This window comes from Equus przewalskii, chromosome 8 (genome assembly GCF_037783145.1).
Source record: "Equus przewalskii isolate Varuska chromosome 8, EquPr2, whole genome shotgun sequence".
In the NCBI taxonomy this organism is placed as follows: Eukaryota; Metazoa; Chordata; class Mammalia; order Perissodactyla; family Equidae; genus Equus; species Equus przewalskii.
Genome location: NC_091838.1, coordinates 14,755,290 through 14,775,624, shown reverse-complemented (window position 1 = coordinate 14,775,624; position 20,335 = coordinate 14,755,290). Strand labels below are relative to the sequence as shown.

The 20,335-nt window shown below is 36.1% G+C and overlaps 1 protein-coding gene across 31 annotated transcripts in view; it reads right to left on the bottom strand.

Annotated features, from left to right (window-relative positions):
* EYA1 (EYA transcriptional coactivator and phosphatase 1) overlaps positions 1-20,335 on the bottom strand; it is a 321,626-nt gene that overhangs the window by 92,293 nt on the left and 208,998 nt on the right. For all 31 annotated transcript variants that reach the window (XM_070630426.1, XM_070630435.1, XM_070630432.1 and 28 more), the window contains 2 exons: positions 8,985-9,067; positions 8,386-8,572 (listed from right to left, as the gene is read on the bottom strand). In XM_070630426.1, the coding sequence (XP_070486527.1) occupies positions 8,386-8,572; positions 8,985-9,067 (270 nt within the window). The remainder of the gene's footprint in view (positions 1-8,385; positions 8,573-8,984; positions 9,068-20,335) is intronic.

The following is a 20,335-nucleotide window of genomic DNA, read 5'->3' as shown; positions in this document are numbered from 1 at the left end:
CTTTGCACAAGAATGTTCCCCTGTTTTTCAGGCTTTGCCCTACTTTCCTGGGCCTTGGCAAGGATCAAAGAAGCAGAGGGAACAAATGGTTTCCCATGCATATTGAATTCCCTCTTATACTGATTTTTCCTCTGTCACTTGAAATTCAATATTGGCAAGATTCCTGTGCATCACCTTAACCAGTAAATTGTCCGTGCAGTCTGAGCATGAAAAGGTAGATTTCCACATCAAGTTTTTTGTAAGAAATTCAAATGAACAAATCCTTTGAAAATTACTTTTCTATGGCATTCGTCCCTAAAACTCATCCCTAATAAATAATTAGCTTTTATTTCACATTAAACTAAACTGTGTTATTTACCATTTACTCTTTTCTCTCTCTCTCTGATTGCTTGGTATTATTTAAAAGGTACAATGTTATAGGTAAATAGTCCTTTCATAACAATTTGGGCTCAAAATTCTTGGTTAACTGAATAATACCTAACATTTATTGAGTATTTAAGAGCTATGTGCCTTATTTTCCTCATCTGTAAAATGGACACAAACAGTACCTACCTCATAGGTATAAGATTTCAAGTAATGTAATATAAAGCTTTAAACTCAATGATTGTATTTATACTATGTATTATTGTTACGATAGCTGACATAATTATTATGACATGTTCTAAGAGGTTTTGGACAAGAAGTATGTTTTCAAGACAAATTATTTAAATAAACAGCACAGTAATTAGGTTATAAATGAGTTCATATTTTGATTACACATATATGAGTCATATGATAAAGAAAAAAAAATACATTTTTTTTGGTGAGGAAGATTGGCCCTGAGCTAACATCTGTTGCCAATCTTCCTCTTTTTGCTTCAGGAAAATTATCGCTGAGCTAGCATCTGTGCCAATCTTCCTCTATTTTGTATGTGGGACGCCACCACAGCATGGCTTGATGAGCAGTGTGTAGGACCACACCCGGGATCTGAACCCGCAAACCCTGGGCCACCGAAGGGGAGCACATGAACTTAACCACTACACAACTGGGCCAGCCCCAAGAAAAATATTTTTAGAAGAAAGGATTAAGTACTCTTTTGAGAAAAGTCAATTAAAAAAATTCCTTCACAACAATTACTCTCAAGTGGTTAAATTTTCTTTATCACCTTTTAAAAAATGTACTCGCTTATGGTGTTAATAATATGCCTTAAGATTTTTAGGGTTCAGTACAAGGAAATAAAATATGCTTTATATGTCAGTGGCTAAGATATGATAATATGTGAGTTTTGATATTAGCACAAAAGGAAAACATCCTAAAATGTCTTTTTCTTCTTTTTCTGAACTCTATATGTTTTTAAATGTAGAAGATCACTGACTTTGTAAAGAATTATTTTTAAAAAGAAATTTAAAATTTAAAAGACACTTTTCTTTAAAAATTTAAAAGAAATTTAAGATAAAATCTATCATTTAAAAATTAAAGTAATCATGGATTTAATTTTGATATTGTCTTATAGTCTTAGATTTGAATAAGAAAAAAAAGGGTTGACTCTGACCAAAATTTTCTTTTACCCACAGTGGAATTTCAATGTACCATGAAACATCCTGTTCTCAGAAACTAAACACGTTCTCCAACAACAGAAAGCCATTTAATTGGGAAGATGTGAATAACCAGATGACTGTAACAAATGATACATACTGTATACCATCAAATTTCTAAAATTTTTCACCAACAAATTGTTTATAAATATATATCTCTTTAAAAGGGAATGTTTCAATGATAATAAAAATAAAACTATTTTGAACCAAATGAAAACGAAAAAAACCTATCAAATTTTCCAAAAGCAGTACTTAGGGGGAACTTTATAGCATTGCCTGCATATATTAGAAAAGAGGAAAGATTTAAAATCAATAATCTAAGCTTCAAGCTTTAGAAAACTAGAAAAAGAAGAGCGAATTAAATAAAAAGTAAGCCGAAAAAAATAAAAATCAGAGAAGTCAATGAAATTGAGAAGAGGAAAACAATATAGAAAAATCAATGAAACTCAAAGCTGGCTCTTTGAAAAGATTAATAAAATTGATAACCTCTAGCTAGGCTAACCAAGACAAAAAGAGAGAGGACACAAATTATTAATATCAGAAATGAAAGAGGGGCCATCACTAAGCAATTCCACGGACATTAAAAGAACAATAATGGGGGGCTGGCCCAGTGGCGCAGTGGTTAAGTGTGCACATTCTGCTTCGGCGGCCTGGGGTTTTCTGGTTCGGATCCCGGATGCGGACATGGCACCACTTGGCAAGTCATGCTGTGGTAGGCGTCCCACATATAAAGCAGAGGAAGATGGGCATGGATGTTAGCTCAGGGCCAGACTTCCTCAGCAAAAAGAGGAGGATTGGCAGCAGATGTTAGTTTAGAGCTAATCTTCCTCAAAAACAGAAAAGAAGAAGAAAGGAATACTATGAACAACTCTATGCCCACAAATTTTTTATCCTAGATGATACAGAGCATTCTTTGAAAAGCAATCTGCAAATCTTACACAAAGAGAAACAGATAATCTGAATAGGCCTATATCTATTAAAGAAATCAAATCAATAATTAACCTTCCAAAAGAGAAAGCACCAGGCCTAGATAGGTTCACTGTTGAATTCTACCAAATATTTAGGGAACAAATAATACTAATTCTCTAGAATCTGTTCCAGAAAACAGAAGCAGAGGAAACATTTCCTAATTTAGTCTATGAGGTCAGCAATACCCTAATACCAAAATCAGATAAAGACATTACAAGAAATGAAAACTACAGACCAATCTATCTTACGAACATAGATGCAAAGGTCCTTAACAAAATATCAGCAAAACTAAGTGCAAGAATTGTAAGAAGAATTATATGCCATGATGAAGTGGGGTATATCCAAGCATAAAAAGCTGGCTCAACATTTGAAAATCAGTTAATATAATCCATCACACCAACAGGCTAAAGAAGAAAAATCAAATGATCATATTGGTAGATGCAGAAAAAGCATGTGACACAATCCAACACCCACTCCTGATACAAACACTCAGCAAACTAGGAAGAGAGGGGAACTTCCTCAAGTTGATTTGAAAAATCTACAAAGAACCTACAGCTAACATCATACTTAATGGTGAGAAACTAGATGTTTTCTGCCTAAGATCAGGAGCAAGGCAAGGATGCCTTCCTCTCATCACTCCTATTCAACATTGTACTGGAAGTCCTACCTAATGCAATACGACCAGAAAAGGAAATAAAGATATTCAAATCGGGAAGGAAGACATAAAACGGTCTTTGTTCACAGATGACACGATTGGCTATGTAAAAAATACCAAAGAATCAACAGAAAAACTCCTGTAACTAATAAGTAATTATAGTAAGGTTGTAGGATATAAGGATAGTATACAAAGGTCAACTGTTTTTCTATATACTGGCAATGAGCAATTGGAATTTGAAATTAAAAACACAACACCATTTACATTAGCACCAAAAAAAGAAATATAAATCTAAAAAATGTACAAGATCTATATGAGGAAAACTACAACACTGACAAAAGAAATCAAAATCTAAATTAACAGTAAATTCCATGTACGTGGACAGGAAGACTCAATATTGTCAAGATTCAATATTGTCAGTTCTTCCCAACTTGATCTATAGATTCAACGCAATTCCAGTCGAAATTCCAGTAAGTTACTTGGTGAATATTAACACGCTGATTTAAAAGTTTATATGGAAAGGCAAAAGATCCAGAATAGCCAACACAAGACTGAAGAAAAACAAAGTGAGAGGACTGATACTGGCCAATTTAAAGACTTATTATAAAGATACAGTAATCAAGACACTGTGGTATTGGCAAAAGAATAGACAAATAGATCAACGGAACAGAAGAGAGAGCCCAGAAGTAGACCCACACAAATACAGTCAACTGATCTTTGACACAGGATTAAAGGCAATTCAAGCGAGCAAAGATAGGCTTTTCAACAAATGGTGCTACAACAGGGCAGCCACACGCAGAAAAACCAGTCTAGACACTGACCTTACACTTCACGCAAAGATTAACTCAAAATGGATCAGAGACCTAAAATGTAAAAAACAAAACTATGAAACTTCTAGATCACAACATAAGATCTACGGTCTGGCAATGAGTTTTTGGATACAAAAGCAAAAGCATGTTCTATAAAAGAAAAAATCCCTAAGTTGGACTTCATTCAAATTAAAAACTTCTGCTCTACAAAAGAGACTATTAAAAGAATGAAAAGACAAGCCACAGACTGGGAGAAAGTATTTGCAAAACACATATCTAAGAAAGGACTTGCATCTAAAATGTACAAACAACTCTTAAAACTCAACAATAAGAAAACAAACAACATGATTAAAAAGTAAGCAGAAGATCTGAAGAGACAACTCACCAAACAAGATATACAGATGGCAAATAAGCATATAAAAAGATACTTGACATCATGTTTTATTAGGAAAATGCAAATTAAAACAACTAGATAGCACTACACATCTATTAGAATGGCCAAAATCTGAAATACTGACAATGTCAAATGCTGACAAGGATGTGGAGCAGGAACACTCATTCATTGCTTGGGGGAACACAAAATGGTACCACCACTTTGGAAGACAGTTTGGAAGTTTCTTATAAAACTAAACATACTCATCATATAATCCAGCAGTCGCACTCCTAGGTATTTAACCAAATGAGTTGAAAACTTACGTCCACACAAAAACCTGCACACAAATGTCTATAGTAGCTTAATTTATAAGTGCCAGAATTGGAAGCAACCAAGATGTCCTTCAGTTCGGAGGGGGGAGGTTGGTATTTCTAGTTGAAGAGGAGGCATGACTTTCTTGAATCCAGTAAATAAATTAAAACGTTGCTGAAATACCAAATAAACCTCACTATATTTCTCAAGGTCAAAGGATTCTTACATATCTCCAGATGACGTAAATTTTATTTTAAGATAGTCAAAACATGGCTAACAAACTCATTTTTAAAAATGAATGCAAAGGAGTTAAAAGTTGCTAGGAGAGTAGATCTTAAAAATTCTCATTATAAGAAAAAAAATTGTAACTACGTGTAGTCATGGATGTTAAAACTAGATTTATGGTGATCATTTCACAATATATGAAAATATCAAATTATTATGCTGTATACCCAAAACTAAAATAATGCTATATGTTGATTACATCTCAATAAAAAATAAACAAAAATAAATACAAAGGCACTGCTTTTAGTTTTTTAAAATGAATTAAAAATTTGCGATTAAACTTTCATATTCAAGTTATGTTATTTTTAATTTATTACATGTCTATCCAAAGGAGAATAGAGCTTTCAATATTTAGTTATAAACACATTAAAATAATTTTTGAACTTAAGATTCATGAGGAGGTACGTGTTTATAAGTAATACTGCATAATATCATGGACTTAAAAGATACCTATTTTTCACATAACTTTAAAAATGCACAATTAAAAAGCAAGTAGGTCTTTACATGTTACCCTGAGAAAACTCTACAAAGTTATCTTTATATGTTCATTATGACATAACAATTCTATGAACGATACAAGAATAGATATCATAAAGTATGGGAGGAGGACCACATGGACTGTGCATTCTTTTGTACTGCACAATACCATGAAATTAAAAGGCAGAAACGTAAGATTCCTAACTTTCCACTATTAGAAAATACTGACTTTAAACCCAGTAGACTATTAAAATTAAAAGAAAAAAGCACCTGAAAGTATTTCAACAAAAACATGAATTATTTTAACTATTTTTTATTTTTATCTCAAAACAAAAACATTAGGTTATATATGATAAGCCATTCCTGCTAATTCTTTAGTTCAATGAATTTATGTACTGTACCATCAAAACTTCCTTTTCATCAAGAACGGCAAACCTATAATTTTATATATGACTAGTAAAAAAGGAAAGTTAATGCCAAAAAACTTAGGCTGAATCCATAGTCTTACCACAAATGTGAAAAAAACTCAAGAAACAAAAAACAAACACTAAAACCCAGACTAAATCTTCCTTGAATTTTTAAAGTAATCCAGATTTTTTTTCAACGTGGAAACTCACTGAACTTTCCCTTTCTAACTATGCAACACAAGAAAAGCTTATCCATACACATTCATTTTAGTGGGAAGTGGTGAATATAAGAAATCTGAAAAATATCATTTTCTCCCCAGTTCAATGCATTCCTATACTGTAGCCATAAAGATACTGAAATGGAAATAAGTACCTAAAACACGAAGCATTTATTCAAATAAAATCTAAAATATGTCATTCAATCTTAAAATAAAATCATATATACCTTTCGAAAATTATAACCGCATTTTTCCCCACGTGCCACAGCTTTGTGCCCACTCATACCCCCCTTCACGTGGCATCCCTTTTATAAATCAAATTAGAACAACGTCAAGATTCAGACAAACTTTTATAATATGACTAAATGTTCTTTTTTTAAAAAGCTCTCATCAACTTTAATTTAAGAAATATAAATGAGTCTTCCAGTTTCTTTGATGCTGTATTCTGCACAACCAAAATGGCATGAATTAAGTAAAATTATTCTGCCGTCTCCTTTTCTCATTCTGTTATTCCACAGACCTTAACGAGTCTTTCTACTTCTCATTCATACAGCTATCCTCATTTCAAAACTCCTTTTAGTCCTCAAGAAGCTTGCATGATCCAGATGGCTATTGTGAAAAAGGAGATCTTCCTAAAGTTGGGAGAGCCATTACCTTTCCTTCTGATGCCCGTATGAAGCTTACGGAAGTTGAGAGGAAAACTTACCAATAACTTCTACAGTAAATTCAATATCTTCTACAACAAGGCTTATTTTGAGTGTGATTATATAGATGCGAAATCTAATTAAAAGGCAAAAGAGACAAGTATACTAGGTTCTATGAATACTGTATTTACACGGGTGAAGTGAGTGAAGAATATTATATCAAGCTTTTTTTTAAAATAAAGGTAAACGGAGTATGATGATCAAAGATAAAGATGTTTACAGAGTTGAGATGTACAGCAGAACTGTATTTGCAGTTGGTTGGAATACAAGTTTAGGAAGGGTGTAACTTCCTACTCTAGAATAAAACAGCATTTGTATGCATTTAAGACAAAAGATAGAACATTAAAAACTGAAAGGAGTTTTGGGGAGGGTCATCTGTTAATATTCAAAAGATAAACCCATAGTCAAAATTTGAACTAGCATCCATTACATGAAACGTTTTCTTCATGATTTAGGACAACCACCCAGAATTAACACTCTACCAACACAAGGTCATAGAAATGAGTCTTCCAACGTTAACACCTGACTTGTACGTTTAAGCCTGACTTGTAGAGTGGGTTTTGGCTCTAGGAATAAAAGGGAAAGGAAGAAAACTCTCTGACTCTTTGAGGATAAGAGCTCACCTCATAATCCAAGAAAGGAGAGATTACATTTTAAAAAGTTAAGTCAAGGGTCAGCCCTGTGGCCTAGCGTTAGGTTCCGCGCATTCCACTTCAGCAGCCCAGGTTCAGTTCCCAGGTGCGGACCTACGCCACTCATCAGTGGCCATGCTGTGGCAGTGACCCACATACAAAGTAGAGGAAGATTGGCACAGATGTTAGCTCAGGCCAAATCTTCCTCAGCAGGAAAAAAAAAAAAATTAAGACAAGGATGTGAGAAGTACAAGAGAAAAATATAAGAAATGGAGGTAGAGACCAATTCAGGAAATTACACATACCATATTAAGAGTTTCAGAAAGAACTAATGTAGGGGAAGAAACATCAAAAACATAGCAGGAAAACTTCCAGAGGTAGAGAGACTTTCATTTGAAAGGGCCCATCAAGGGTTGTGCAGGAGTATGAAAAATTCCCACGTGCAGATAGATTGTTATGAAATTCACAGAAGGCCATGATGAGAAAGGGTAGACAGAGGAATCTCTGTTTTCCATGTTCAACCCTTTGATACTATTTGATTTTTTTAAAAACATTAAATATTTAATGATGATAAACCTTGAATTAAAGGTAATGTCATTTATTTTCTATTCAATACATAAGCAGATTATTTACAATTATAGTTAAGAATTATAGCTAAATATTTATAACTATGAATCTAAAAAGCTATATATATACACATCTTGAAAATTGAATATGTTTACAACTAAATAAAATCTCTATTTTGAGTGCTTTTGAAGTTACATACTTTGTACTAAAATTTTTAAGCAGATAAAAATAAAGTTAATGTCACAAACACACTACTTGACTCATATTTAGGCCTTGCCAAAACTTGCCAAAAGTATGCAACCACTGCATGAATATACGACGATAGAAATATTTATTTAAACCACCAGAAATATAGCCTGCAGGACTAATAAAATGCACATTTTACTTTTATTAGTAAAATTACCTGCTGCGGGATCTGTAACTGCTTGGCTGGTGATGCCAGATGGTGGTTCTTGAAGCTGGTAAGTGGCATTTGTGGACGGCGTCGTGGGGCTGGTGTTGCTGCTCGTCATGTAATGTGCCGGATACGGGGAGCTGTTGTAATACTGTGCGTACTGACCCTGGCCAAAACTCGGATAAGACGGGTAGTCCTACCAAATCAAACCACACGAGAACAAGCGGTCAGAACACTCCTGCATATTTCTTACATTTCAGAGTATAACTGTACACATGCTTGTGTTTCTGTGTCTTCTCTGAATTCACAAAGGAGCACACAGTGAAGTGCTCAGACTTGCAAACAAATTTTATGTAACATTAGATACACCCTTCCTAGTTCTTCCATTCCACGATGCATTACTAAGTAAAATTAAACCAATCTGAAAACCAAACAACTCACCATATAAGATCGCTAAAGAGATTTTTAAAACGGGGAAAGAAAAACGATGAAAAGGCTTAAGAAGGCTCTTGCTTAGGGTGTAATATAAACAAATCTTTCTTTATATAAGAAAATCATCTGTTGCATTTAAAAAAAATTTCAGAAGTTAAATTGGCTTTTAAAATTACCTGCTGTGAACTGTTAAATCCAGAGGAATTTGTGAGTGAATTATTTCCTGTATATAATCCTGATGATGTTGTAAAACTGCTACCTAAAACAAAATGAAAAGAAATATGGTTGACTACGCTATGTAGAATAATGTGCCTATAGGAAATTATTATTTAGATAAAGCAGAGCTGGTTTCATTGCAAATGCATTTGGTTTACCTTCAAAACCAGAATCCATTGCCATGGCTAAAATTCTGTTTTCTTAAAACAGTTGACAATTTTAGTTTCACTATATTACAAAGGATTAAAAAGTAAAGAGGTTTAAATTTCTGAGGACACGAGTAACTTCTATAAACTGTGGACACAATTACACATTTGTGCAAAAACATTAGACACTGAGCTTTCCACTTCAATTTGTAAAACACACCAGGATTTATCATATCTTTACATGATACATGCTCGCCATAAAATGATGGATCAAATTAGAAGATCTTTAAAGCTCTTGCTAGCTCAAAAACCACAACGCTAGTTCCAAGAACTTAAAACACTTTCCGACTTGTACTTGTCATTATAATGGACCACTGAAAACGGCGATTATTTCATGTCACAGAAGAATGAACGGCAGCACTTGAAGAATTTGATAAAACAAAAATCAAAGAAGAACATGGTCAGTGTTTTGTGTATTACATGTGCTGTCTGGGTAACGTTCTATTTGTTAAATGTCTGTACGTGTTCAACAGTAAAGAGTAGGCACTGTGCAAGATACAAACAAAAGAGCAAATCTTAGTTCCCTCCTTCAGTTTATTTACTATCTTACTGTTAAACTATGCCAAACAACAATATACTATTTTTGATGACCATATTGGCAAAGATTTTTGAAAAGACAAGATCAGGGATTGGCAAATGTGTAAAAAATGGCATTCATACACTGCAAAGTGGGAATTTAAATAGGCACAACCTTTCTGTTGGGCTATTTGGTCAGATTGAAAAATTTTGTACATCATTTAACCCAGCAATTTTATTGCCAGGCATTTACGCTAACAAAAAATGTATGGATTTACACAAAGAGATCCTTAGCAAAGATGTTCATCATTGTTGTTTCTAATAAAACAGAAAGCATCCTCAAGTCCTTAACAGATGTTATTCAGAAAACGGAATACTATGAAGCTGTTCAAAGAGCTTTATAATGATGTTTACCAACGTGGGAAAAATTTTCAAACTATTTTGTTGAAAACTAAATGATGAAAATGTTTTTGGTGATCTCCTTTGAAATTTTCTTTTTTTAGTAAAGTAATTTTTTTTTTTTTAGATTGGCCCTGAGCAAACATCTGTTGCCAATCTTCCTTTTTTTTTTTTCCTTCTTTTTCTTCTTCTCCCCTATGCCCCCGAGTACATAGTCGTATATTCTAGTTGTAGGTCCTTCTGGCTGTGCTGTGTGGGGACACTGCCTCAGCATGACCTGATGAGCGGTGCTTGGTCTGCACCCAGAATCCAAACTGGCGAAACCCTGGGCTGCTGAAGTGGAGTGCACGAACTTAACCACTCAGCCATGGGGCCAGCCCTCATTTGAACTATTATTAAAAGCATACAACATCTCTGAAGAGCACAAGTGTCAGAAATATGCTCTTTTCTGCATGTTTCTGTGCGATCTATGGTCACATAGTATTCATGAAGCCAACGTACATTTTTAAATTTTCTGCTCAGAACCTGTGTCGCTTCTGTAAACAGAAAAAAATCCCACATTTTTTTAAAAGTAAAATTTTACGGCAAATGAATGGTACAGGCAGTAAAGGCGTTGGCAGTTCAAGGCGGAAGTCTTCAATGTGGACTAGCTATTCACAGAAGCCTGCATGTATAACGTAATGTATGCCAGTTATTTACTTGCTACTGAATATTAAAGTACTGGTTGAAGAGTCAGAAAACATAGATTAGAGTTTCCAGTTCATTACTTATAAGCTGTTTGGACTTTGGACAAATCGTCTAACTACTCTATGATACACTTTCCCTATCTGCAAAAACTACTTCATAGCGTTCTTAAACAGATCAAATGAGGTGATGTTTTGGAAAGCAAAATGAAAAATCTATGGTAAAACATAAATATTAAGAACTGTTATTGTTTATTCCAGTAAATATTTCTAAAATTCTTCACCGTGTTATGTATCTTTTCCCTTTTTTTGCTTTCTCAAACTAAATAAATATGACTTAATCACTTTGCATATCTAAAATTCTTTTCCTACTTACTTATCAAGCATCTCTGAACTCTGAAAACCTGATCCAAGGATTTGTTATTTTTATTAAAGGAAAATATTTCCTAAGATAGTTTCAAATTTAGTTATCACAGAATCATATTTGAGGTTTCCTCATTTGTACATTTCGGGAATATCAATTATTCAAAGTTCCCAGAACACGTGTCACAGATACACAGAGAGGTCTCACATTAATACTCACTCCACCACGAATATGGGGCCTCGATAGACAAGCTTCCCAAATTAATGATCATTTGCATTTGGCAATCACATACTTATTGAACAGGTATTAAATACTAGGCTCACGGTGATAATTACCTGAGGACCTCACAGGACTTACCAGGTTGACATCAGTTTTGTTTTATTTTTATACATTGTACCTCGTGGACACATGACTCACTCTTTATGTATTTGTATATCAGTGAACAATTAATCGATACCATTTATAAATCAAACTTTTAATGAGCATTTAAAAACTCCTTGTAAAATAAAGTTTAAATTTCTTTTGGATCCAAGTGTGAATATCAATACTTTTTTTGAACTTTCACTATTATATACATTTGATAGGAAAAATAACTTTGGGTTATGACTTGTTACTTTCATTTAAACTACACATTTTTAGGTTATGACTTGCTACTTTCATTTATACTACACATTTTTGAACACTAAATACTGACCTCAATAATCCCTATCCACCAAGAAAATGAATTAAGATATAGAAAATATATTTAAAAAAATGGATGTTTTCATTCCATAAGTTATTCCCCGGAACAAAGTAGAAAAAACCATGGAAGCTATATTGGCACATATAGGTCACTGGGGTATGACCAAGTAAATCATAGTTCAGTACTCCAAATGGGACCCAAGTGAATTCCCAGACTTAATACTACTTCGAGGACTGTACATTAGCTGGAATTCAACATGTTATACTCATTTACTGGCTGACTGCAGGCTGAGATTCCATTCCATTTAGTATGCTGAGGAGTTTAACGGCACTCCGTGGACCCAGGGGACTTAATCCAACTTCCAAAAGGATCTGACTTACTTCGGGGAGAGGTGTACATACCAGAGAATCAGGCTCAGGCAATATTAATTTTTCACAACCACAATCAGATCTACAGGGCTGCCCCACCTGCCTTCATGTAGGACTTAGGCAAAAAGAGCTGCTAACTTGGAGTCCAGGCCACCAGCGCTGGATTTCTGCAACAGCCTCCTTTACTGGCTTCCTGCCCATCCTCTGGCCCCCTCCAGTTCATGCTCCAGGAAGGCAGTAAAGTACTTTCTCTAAGGTGCATATCTGATCTTCTCACTCCCCTGCTTATTAAAAAAGTAACTGATAGTGGCTCCCCATTGCTCTCAGGACAAAATTCAAACTCCTTTCCAGGCCTTATTTATTAGGCCTTGGTCTGGCTCCCGTCTATCTGTTGGATTTCTTTGGTCCCCTACCAGTAACCCCAACCCCAGCCCACCCAGATACACATTCCAGCCTAACACCAGTGAAGCAACACGCAGCTCGCTTAAGGCTACTCTTCGCATCTCTTACTTCCTCCTGTTGTATCCTAGCTAACTTCTAATCAACTTCACAATTCAGCATGAACTAGCAACCCTTTTCCTCAGAAAAACCTTCCCTGAATTCCCTTCTACTCCTCTTTCCTCCTAAGCCTGGGTCACTGAATCTATCTGTCTATCTCTCTATCTACCTATCGATCTATCTTGGTGATATATATATATCCATATATATATAATATATACCCATGACTTACTAACCAGTACTTTAAGCTAATTAGTATTAATAATCAGTTAGTACAAATTAACAAATACTAATTATACTTAAACTAATTAGTCCTTTTCCTATCAAACAGGCTAAAGAGAAACCTTAGAGCTTATATAAATAATTGGATATTTCCAGTCAACCCACACAAACATCCCCAGAACACAAAATATACCAACACTAAAAATAGATAGCATCCGTTGAGTGCTTACTATGTTAGGAGTATGTTCATGTTTTACATGCTTTCTCTATACCCCACAACAAGTCAATACGCTGGGGAGTATTAATATTCCCATTTCGCAGCTAAGGAAACAGGGTCAGGTTAAGATAATATTGCTTCCATCGGGGGAAGCGAAATTCAAATGTAGCTCTGTCTGGTTTCAGCGTCTACACCATGCTCCCTCACGTCCTCTTAGTCTTTTCTGTGTTGCTTTGTGGGAAGTTCTGGAATCCACTAAAGTTTTTCCGGGGATTATTCTATTGGGTTAAGAAAAACATGTTAGAAGCAAAATAGAAGTGACAAGGACAAATAAGAGTGCTTCAAAACATACTGAGTGGTACCTCTGAGCCAGGCCCAAATAAACTATTTTACATGTTATAATTAAACTATTTTACATGTTATAGCTCACTGGGCATTCACAACCACCTCATGAGGTAGATACGATTATATCCCATTTTACAGGTGAAGAAACAGCCCAAGGTGATAAGCAGACCCGGATTCAACTCCAGGCCATCTGGCTTGAGACACAAGGCTCTTAATCTCCACAGTATATTGCCTCTCAAAGTAACCAGAGTTTTTTTCTTTTAATATATTTTTTTTTTACCAACATATGGCTAACTAATTGCCATAGAATCACCAGGAGGTGCTTGTTAAAAGGCACATATCTGGGCCCCTCCTCAGACACGGGAATCAGCACATTGTTGAGGCAGAAGAGGGAGAATGTGACCCCAAAATCCACAGGTTTACCAACCACCTACAGTGCCTGATTTCCAGTACTGCTATGTTTTAGTACCAACTCAGCAGGTGTCTTAGCAACTGCTTCAAAAACATGTAACCAGTATAAGCTTTGTTTTTCCACTAGGAAAGTCATCACACTCATCAGGCATTTACAGAAGAGAAGCTTCTCAGAGACTGTTTGGGGCATTTTCTCTCTTAAGCTGGGCTAAAGCTCCTAGGGTGTAAAGGGTCCCACTTCGATAGCTGGTTTGATGCAGATTTGGGCCAATACTACCAGACGAATTTCACTAACGTTTAGAACACCACAAAGCAAGGCAAAATAGCAGCAACAGTGCTCCCAAGAAAGCTTTGGTGTGTAGCTGCCTCACCTCCTTCCTACTCTATGCAGGCCCAGCAGGAGAGGCACATTGTGTAGGAGGGTGCCATGTGCCAGGTTTGAATACAGATGCTATCAGTCAAGACACGACCAGGAAAAACAGACCTCCTCCTTCCATTGGATCAATCCATTGAGAGTTTCTGTTGATTTACAAGTCTTCACTTATAACTTGAGGTCATAGAATTAGGGTTAGTATTCAGAATTCCTTTATCACAATAATATAGAAGTATTTTCCTTCCTAGACACAAATGACTTTACGTGAAAAGTCACCTCTAGATAAAGAAAAGAGAGAAATACTCTATGACAAAATGTTTTATGTTTCATGTAACATTATAACACGAAATTCCCCAAAGTTGAAAGAATTGCCAATCAGAATCGATTATTTCTCAATCCAGGAGTTTGGCAGAGATAGGTTAAGCTCCAATAATGACCAATATTATTCTTGGCAGAGTTTGGAATTAAGTTAGCCTCCAAGCAGGACGGCGGCGGGGGCGGGGGCTACCTTCTTACCCTTCAGTTAAAAGGAAAATCTTACCTATTTAAATAGTTTACTATTGTGAAAAATCATAGCTATCCTTCTTTTTTGGCAGGGAGGAGAGACACTAATTTCCAGATCAGAACACCGGAAAAATCTTTCCTTTCAGAACATCTCTAAGAGACAAAATTATTTTTCATCCCATTGCTCTCTTTTTAAAGTTAAGGATTTTTATATTCTGAGTGGGTAGATTATATACAAAATATTAAGGAAAAAAATTTTCAAGTTAGTTCAGTCAACAGCATCTTTACAGGCATAAGTACTACTCTAGAGGGTGTTGTGGACCAGAAGAAGCAGGTGTCATGAGTCTATCCGTTGAAGAAAGTGTAAAAATATAACCCAAACTGAAGACGGCACCAAGGAACATTAGCTTGCGTTACCTACTTAGACGCAAGTTTCGACATGGAGCTGCTCAGTGAATGAAATGAGAACGCCTGGTTAGATTGGGAAGAAAATCACAACACTGCACAGAAAAAGGCAAGCAGTGCATTCCTGGCATGAGGTGAGGATAAACCATCCAAGGAGAAGATCGGAGAGTGAAAGGTTTATAGGGAAGTCAGGGGCAGACTGAAAATAGGTGACAGAAGTCCCTCGATTATTTGTTTAAGAAAAGAATCACAATTCAGGAAAAGAAATGGCATTGTTTAATTAAAAAACCCAAGACTCTGAATGTCAAACAGAACAATATTAGCATATTGGGATACAGGAAATGTTATGATTTTGAATCTCCTTAAGGACTAGAGGTTGTGGCCGGAAGCTATTATAAATGCAAGGCTATGTATATTTATGTAACTGGGCCTGGAGATGGGTGGCTCGGGTTAGAGGTGGAGAGCTAGGAATGGAGATGCCAAGGAGAGGACTATGTTGATCAGGCTATTTCCTAAGGCTTACCCATCCACAGCCCACTACATTAATTCAGGATGGGGTCCCTGCTATCCTGGCAACTCATCTTACTCATTCTCACTCCTCTTATTAAATGCTTTTCTCTCACTCCCCATTTCTCATCCTTCAAGATCTGGCTTTTAAAGTCTTATCCTTCCAATAAGCTTTCCCTGACTATTCTTTCTCTGTATTTTCCCTTCTGGGAACTCCAGCTCACTAGTAATTGATACCAAAAATTTACCTCTTCATCAGAACAATACTAAACAAGCCCTCATTTGTCTTGTTTTTATCCTGATTCAAGTTCCTTAAATTCACATGTTAAATTTATCCACCTGTCTCATATTGAGGAGGCTAAACCGTGTCTGACTCACGCCTTTGACGGGTTTCATTTAGGCTTAAGGGAGACAGAACTGGTGGGTGAGAATTTCAACCCAGGGGGACTGACAAAAGGGTCCAGTGAGAACACAACTGTCATAAAGAATCAGACGCAGGCATAGAAGTCTTTCCATAACTTTGGTTTTCTTTGTGGTGGTGGTAGCCAGTGTGGCAGGGCAATGTGAAGGTCAACAGACATCCGGAGAAAAAACAGCCCTCGACTTCCTTATTTATTCAGCAATGAAAGAGAGTGGGGAAGAGAAAACAACCAAATAATAATTGAGTTTATTTCTCAGATTTTATCTAGAGGACACACGTTTTGCTGGCTTCTTTTAAACTAGATGGTGTATAAAGGCTTATCTTTAAAAACTAGATTATAATCACAACTTCAGATAGAAATCATATGAAGAAAATTAAATACAGGACTCATAAGCACTTTGGGGAAGGATTTAAAATATTTCTGAATCTTCAGAAAGGAAATCCAGCACAGTTTTAAATCAAATAAAATTTTAAGTTGATTAAGCATCATGGATTTTGAACAGCCTCTAAAATCGCACTGATCTTTGATATGAGTACCACTGGGCTCCTGAGACGGTACAAGGATGTCACATCCATATTCCACATGGGCATCCTAACAGAACATTGACCTTATCGTACAGATGCAAGCCTCCTAAAAGACTACCAAGTCTGTTAGCTCAGATATTGGTGTATCCTGGGCATAGTAATGAAATTGAGTCTTGCCTGCATATGAAAAATTTCAAATTCAGAATGCAATAACATCCTACATTTTTACAGTCCATTTACATTTGGTCTTTCCACACGCGTTTTCTCAGGTTATTTCCAACATCAGTATGTGAGGTAGTTGAGGCAGGGATCTTTGCCATTTTCCAACAAGCAGAAAGAACAGTGACTGCCTTGTCCAAGGACTCTCAGTCAGGGAATGACCACTTTCTCCACTTCCAAGTCTCTGTTTTCCATTCTATCACGCCAAATCCACCTTTTAGATGTTCTGATTCAGTAACGTTGAAAGTGAAGTATATATAATGAAAAACGGTATTAATTTCTGGTTATACAAACACACAAAGGGTAGTAGAGACAAGGGCACCTGAGAAATTTAATAAATAAACATGAAATCAAACTTTCTCATTTCTAAAGGACTTCTTCATTGTAACTCTTTTTAGGCTAGTAAATAGTTTTAAACGTAAATTACATAATGTCACCTAGGGATAGAGTATCACAAAGATTTTGCTGCCTTCTTGTCACTGCCAGGGGTTCCTACAGAGAAAGGGTGGTGGTCTTGTCAACCGTAACAAACAAGAAACAGTCCTGCTAGAAGGCTCTGTGTGGGCCAGCCAGTTCTATAGGTGCTAAGCAATGGTAGTTTAAAAATAAACCAACCCCTCAAAGCTTTAATTAACAAATCTCTACTAGTTTTTCACAGTTAAGAGGAAACCAGTCAATGCTGATTTACAACATGATTTAAATGATTAAATCAAAGTTTTGTATGTGATTTAACCTGGACGACTCTGCCTAGCTATAACTTCAAAAAACTTAAAAAAAAAAAGAAAAAAGGTAACGTGTAGGTCAAAGGTCTACTTCACAGAGAACAAGGACTCCCGTTAAAAACCAGAATCCCAGCCAACGTAAGAATGCTGGAACCTGCTGGGGCCTGTCTGTACTTCCCATGTTTTAGAGCATTTTCTAGCACTGACTTGGCGAGCAGGATACTATTTGTCCCTCGTGTATTTTCACAGAAGTCCGTTGGCTTTGCTTCCCTGGCCTCTTTGCCATGGGCTATGTCTATCATCGGGCGCGATCTATGTGGCAGAAGTCAGCGCAGCTCCCTGGGGAAAAGCCTCTGAAGGCCAGATGGGCTATTTAAAACCAAAGTTTTCCCCCTTCTTTATAAGAAGGATTTTAAATGACCAAGTTTTCCTTTTTATCCCAGCAACAGTTTTTATATTCCGGAGAGAATTTTTAACTTAAATTCAAAACCTTTACACTTATCTTTCCCGATCCATTTTGATATATTTTAACTAAAACACAACTCATATAGATAATAATATTGGTATTGATTACTGATTAATTATTACTATAAGTGGATTTCAAAAGATTTCCATGCAATTTTCCACATTTGTCACGTGAAATACACAAGATGCCAAAAGGACTGAAACAAGATATAACTTTTAAAAAAATCAACTTCAGTGAAAGAAAAAAATTCTAGAATGCAAAAAAAGCCACAAAAAAACATAAATATGAGTAGAGTGGCAAAGCCATTAAGGAGAAATTTTGAACATCAGTGCAAGCTGCAACAGCTGTTCTCCACTTGCAACTCTGTCATGTCATTTTATGCCAAAAAAATGCAAATCTCAAATGCTTGTATTATAGCAGATTATAAAAAAAGTTTAACATATATTTTCTTAAAACCACATACTTTGGAGTTTGGTATTTTTCCTTTTGAAAAATGCCATCTCTATAGATAATGAAAAATTTCAACAGCACATTTTGCTAAGCAATTTTGAGGTTCTAAACGACTAATAAACTGAAACACTTCTCCTATATATTTGAAAAGGTATAGACAGGCGGAACAAAGGAAGTAAGAGTGATTTCCCTTATTGGGTTATTTTAGACCACTCCCACTTCACAATGAGCCCCAGATAAGTGAGGTGTATGGGCTGCGGAGTTGTGCACTCTGCCATGGACCCTTCAAAAAACTTCTGCCCTTACTGTCTCTCCTCACTAGTTTGAACCTCAATCTCTATAACAGAACAAACAACATTATACACAAAGAGGGAGTTCGAATTTGTGTTATTTTCTTCTCTAAGCGAGAGCAATAAAGCCTAAAGGAAAATAAACACAGCGGAGTTTCAGAGCCCTCTGGGTTTCGTACGTGTGCATCTGAGGAGCCCCTCCTATCTATCATGCCAAATCCTGACACCTTCTTGGTGCAGAATGACAGGAATGTCCCTCACCATCGCGGCTATTCTGGGGCAATAAAACACTCCGAAAGGCATTCTATCCCACCACCGTGATTTCGTGATGCCTCCCACCAGCTCCAAGGACCAGCATGAACGCAAGACTACTTTGAATACACTACGATAATAAACCAACCAAGATTTTTGATATGCTCAAATCCCAAACTCATTTCTCCAAAGGAAGGGAATTACAGTCCTTACAAGTCTTAATTTCTAACTTCCATGTGGCATAGACAGACCTCTCCACTTCTAACAAACACTTGTATATTTTAGAGAAAATACTAGATAGTGGAGGTGAAACATGGGTAAAGAGGGTCACTACCTGCAACTCTTTAGAATCACTGGGACTGAGTTATTACGGAAAGCTGGGTTTTCCTCAAAGCTGAAGCTTAACCAGTTAAACAGCTCGATTTAATTTTAATAGTTTTTGTGTTTGAAAATCTTTTGCATCTCCTTCCCTCAAACAGATTGCTAAACAAAATTTCATTTTCTGTATATGACTCAGTCTCAAAAGTACAAACACAGTTTCTTGTTTTCTGTGGTAGATGGAACTATAAGTCTATATCGCATGGGATGTGGGGGTCAATGAATAGTGATGCCAGCAACAGGTCCGGAACTTGTATTTTAAAAAAATATAACTAAAAGTTTGATTTTAAGTCAGACGCCTCTTTTATATATAAGGAGAATAAAGCTTGCTTATGGCAAACTGGGCAGATACTCTGTGAAACTGGTCAGTAAATCAAAGGCTGAAGCAGTTTCTCTGACGTGGTTTTCTTACTCTTAGTACATGCATGGATGTGTGCACACACACACACACATGCACAAACTCACACACAACACCTCCAATTCACTCGAGCTGTCAGTGTCCTTTGACTGGTGAGCAGCACTGAGAGCACTGTTGACATTATCTATACAATTGACCCCGGGGTCTCCAGGCACCTTTTGTCCATCCACACTCATCCATTCAGCTAGCTCATCTGCATAAGGTTTGCCAATGGCGTGTGAAGAAAAACCCTCCAAAACTTCTTCCAGAAACACTGAGGCTAACCCTGAAAGCAGGAAGTGTCAAAAACTAATAGCAAGGATTTCCCTTCCTCAGGGTGAACAAACATTTTGTCTTTCTCAGTTAAACTTAAGTTTCTAATCTTTCCTGGATGTACAGAGAGATAATTAAAGCAGAGACAGAATTTTCTAGCAATTTTGCAGTAAAGGCTAAAGCAATCAAATTTCCCAATCCCTGAGGTTTTACTTCAT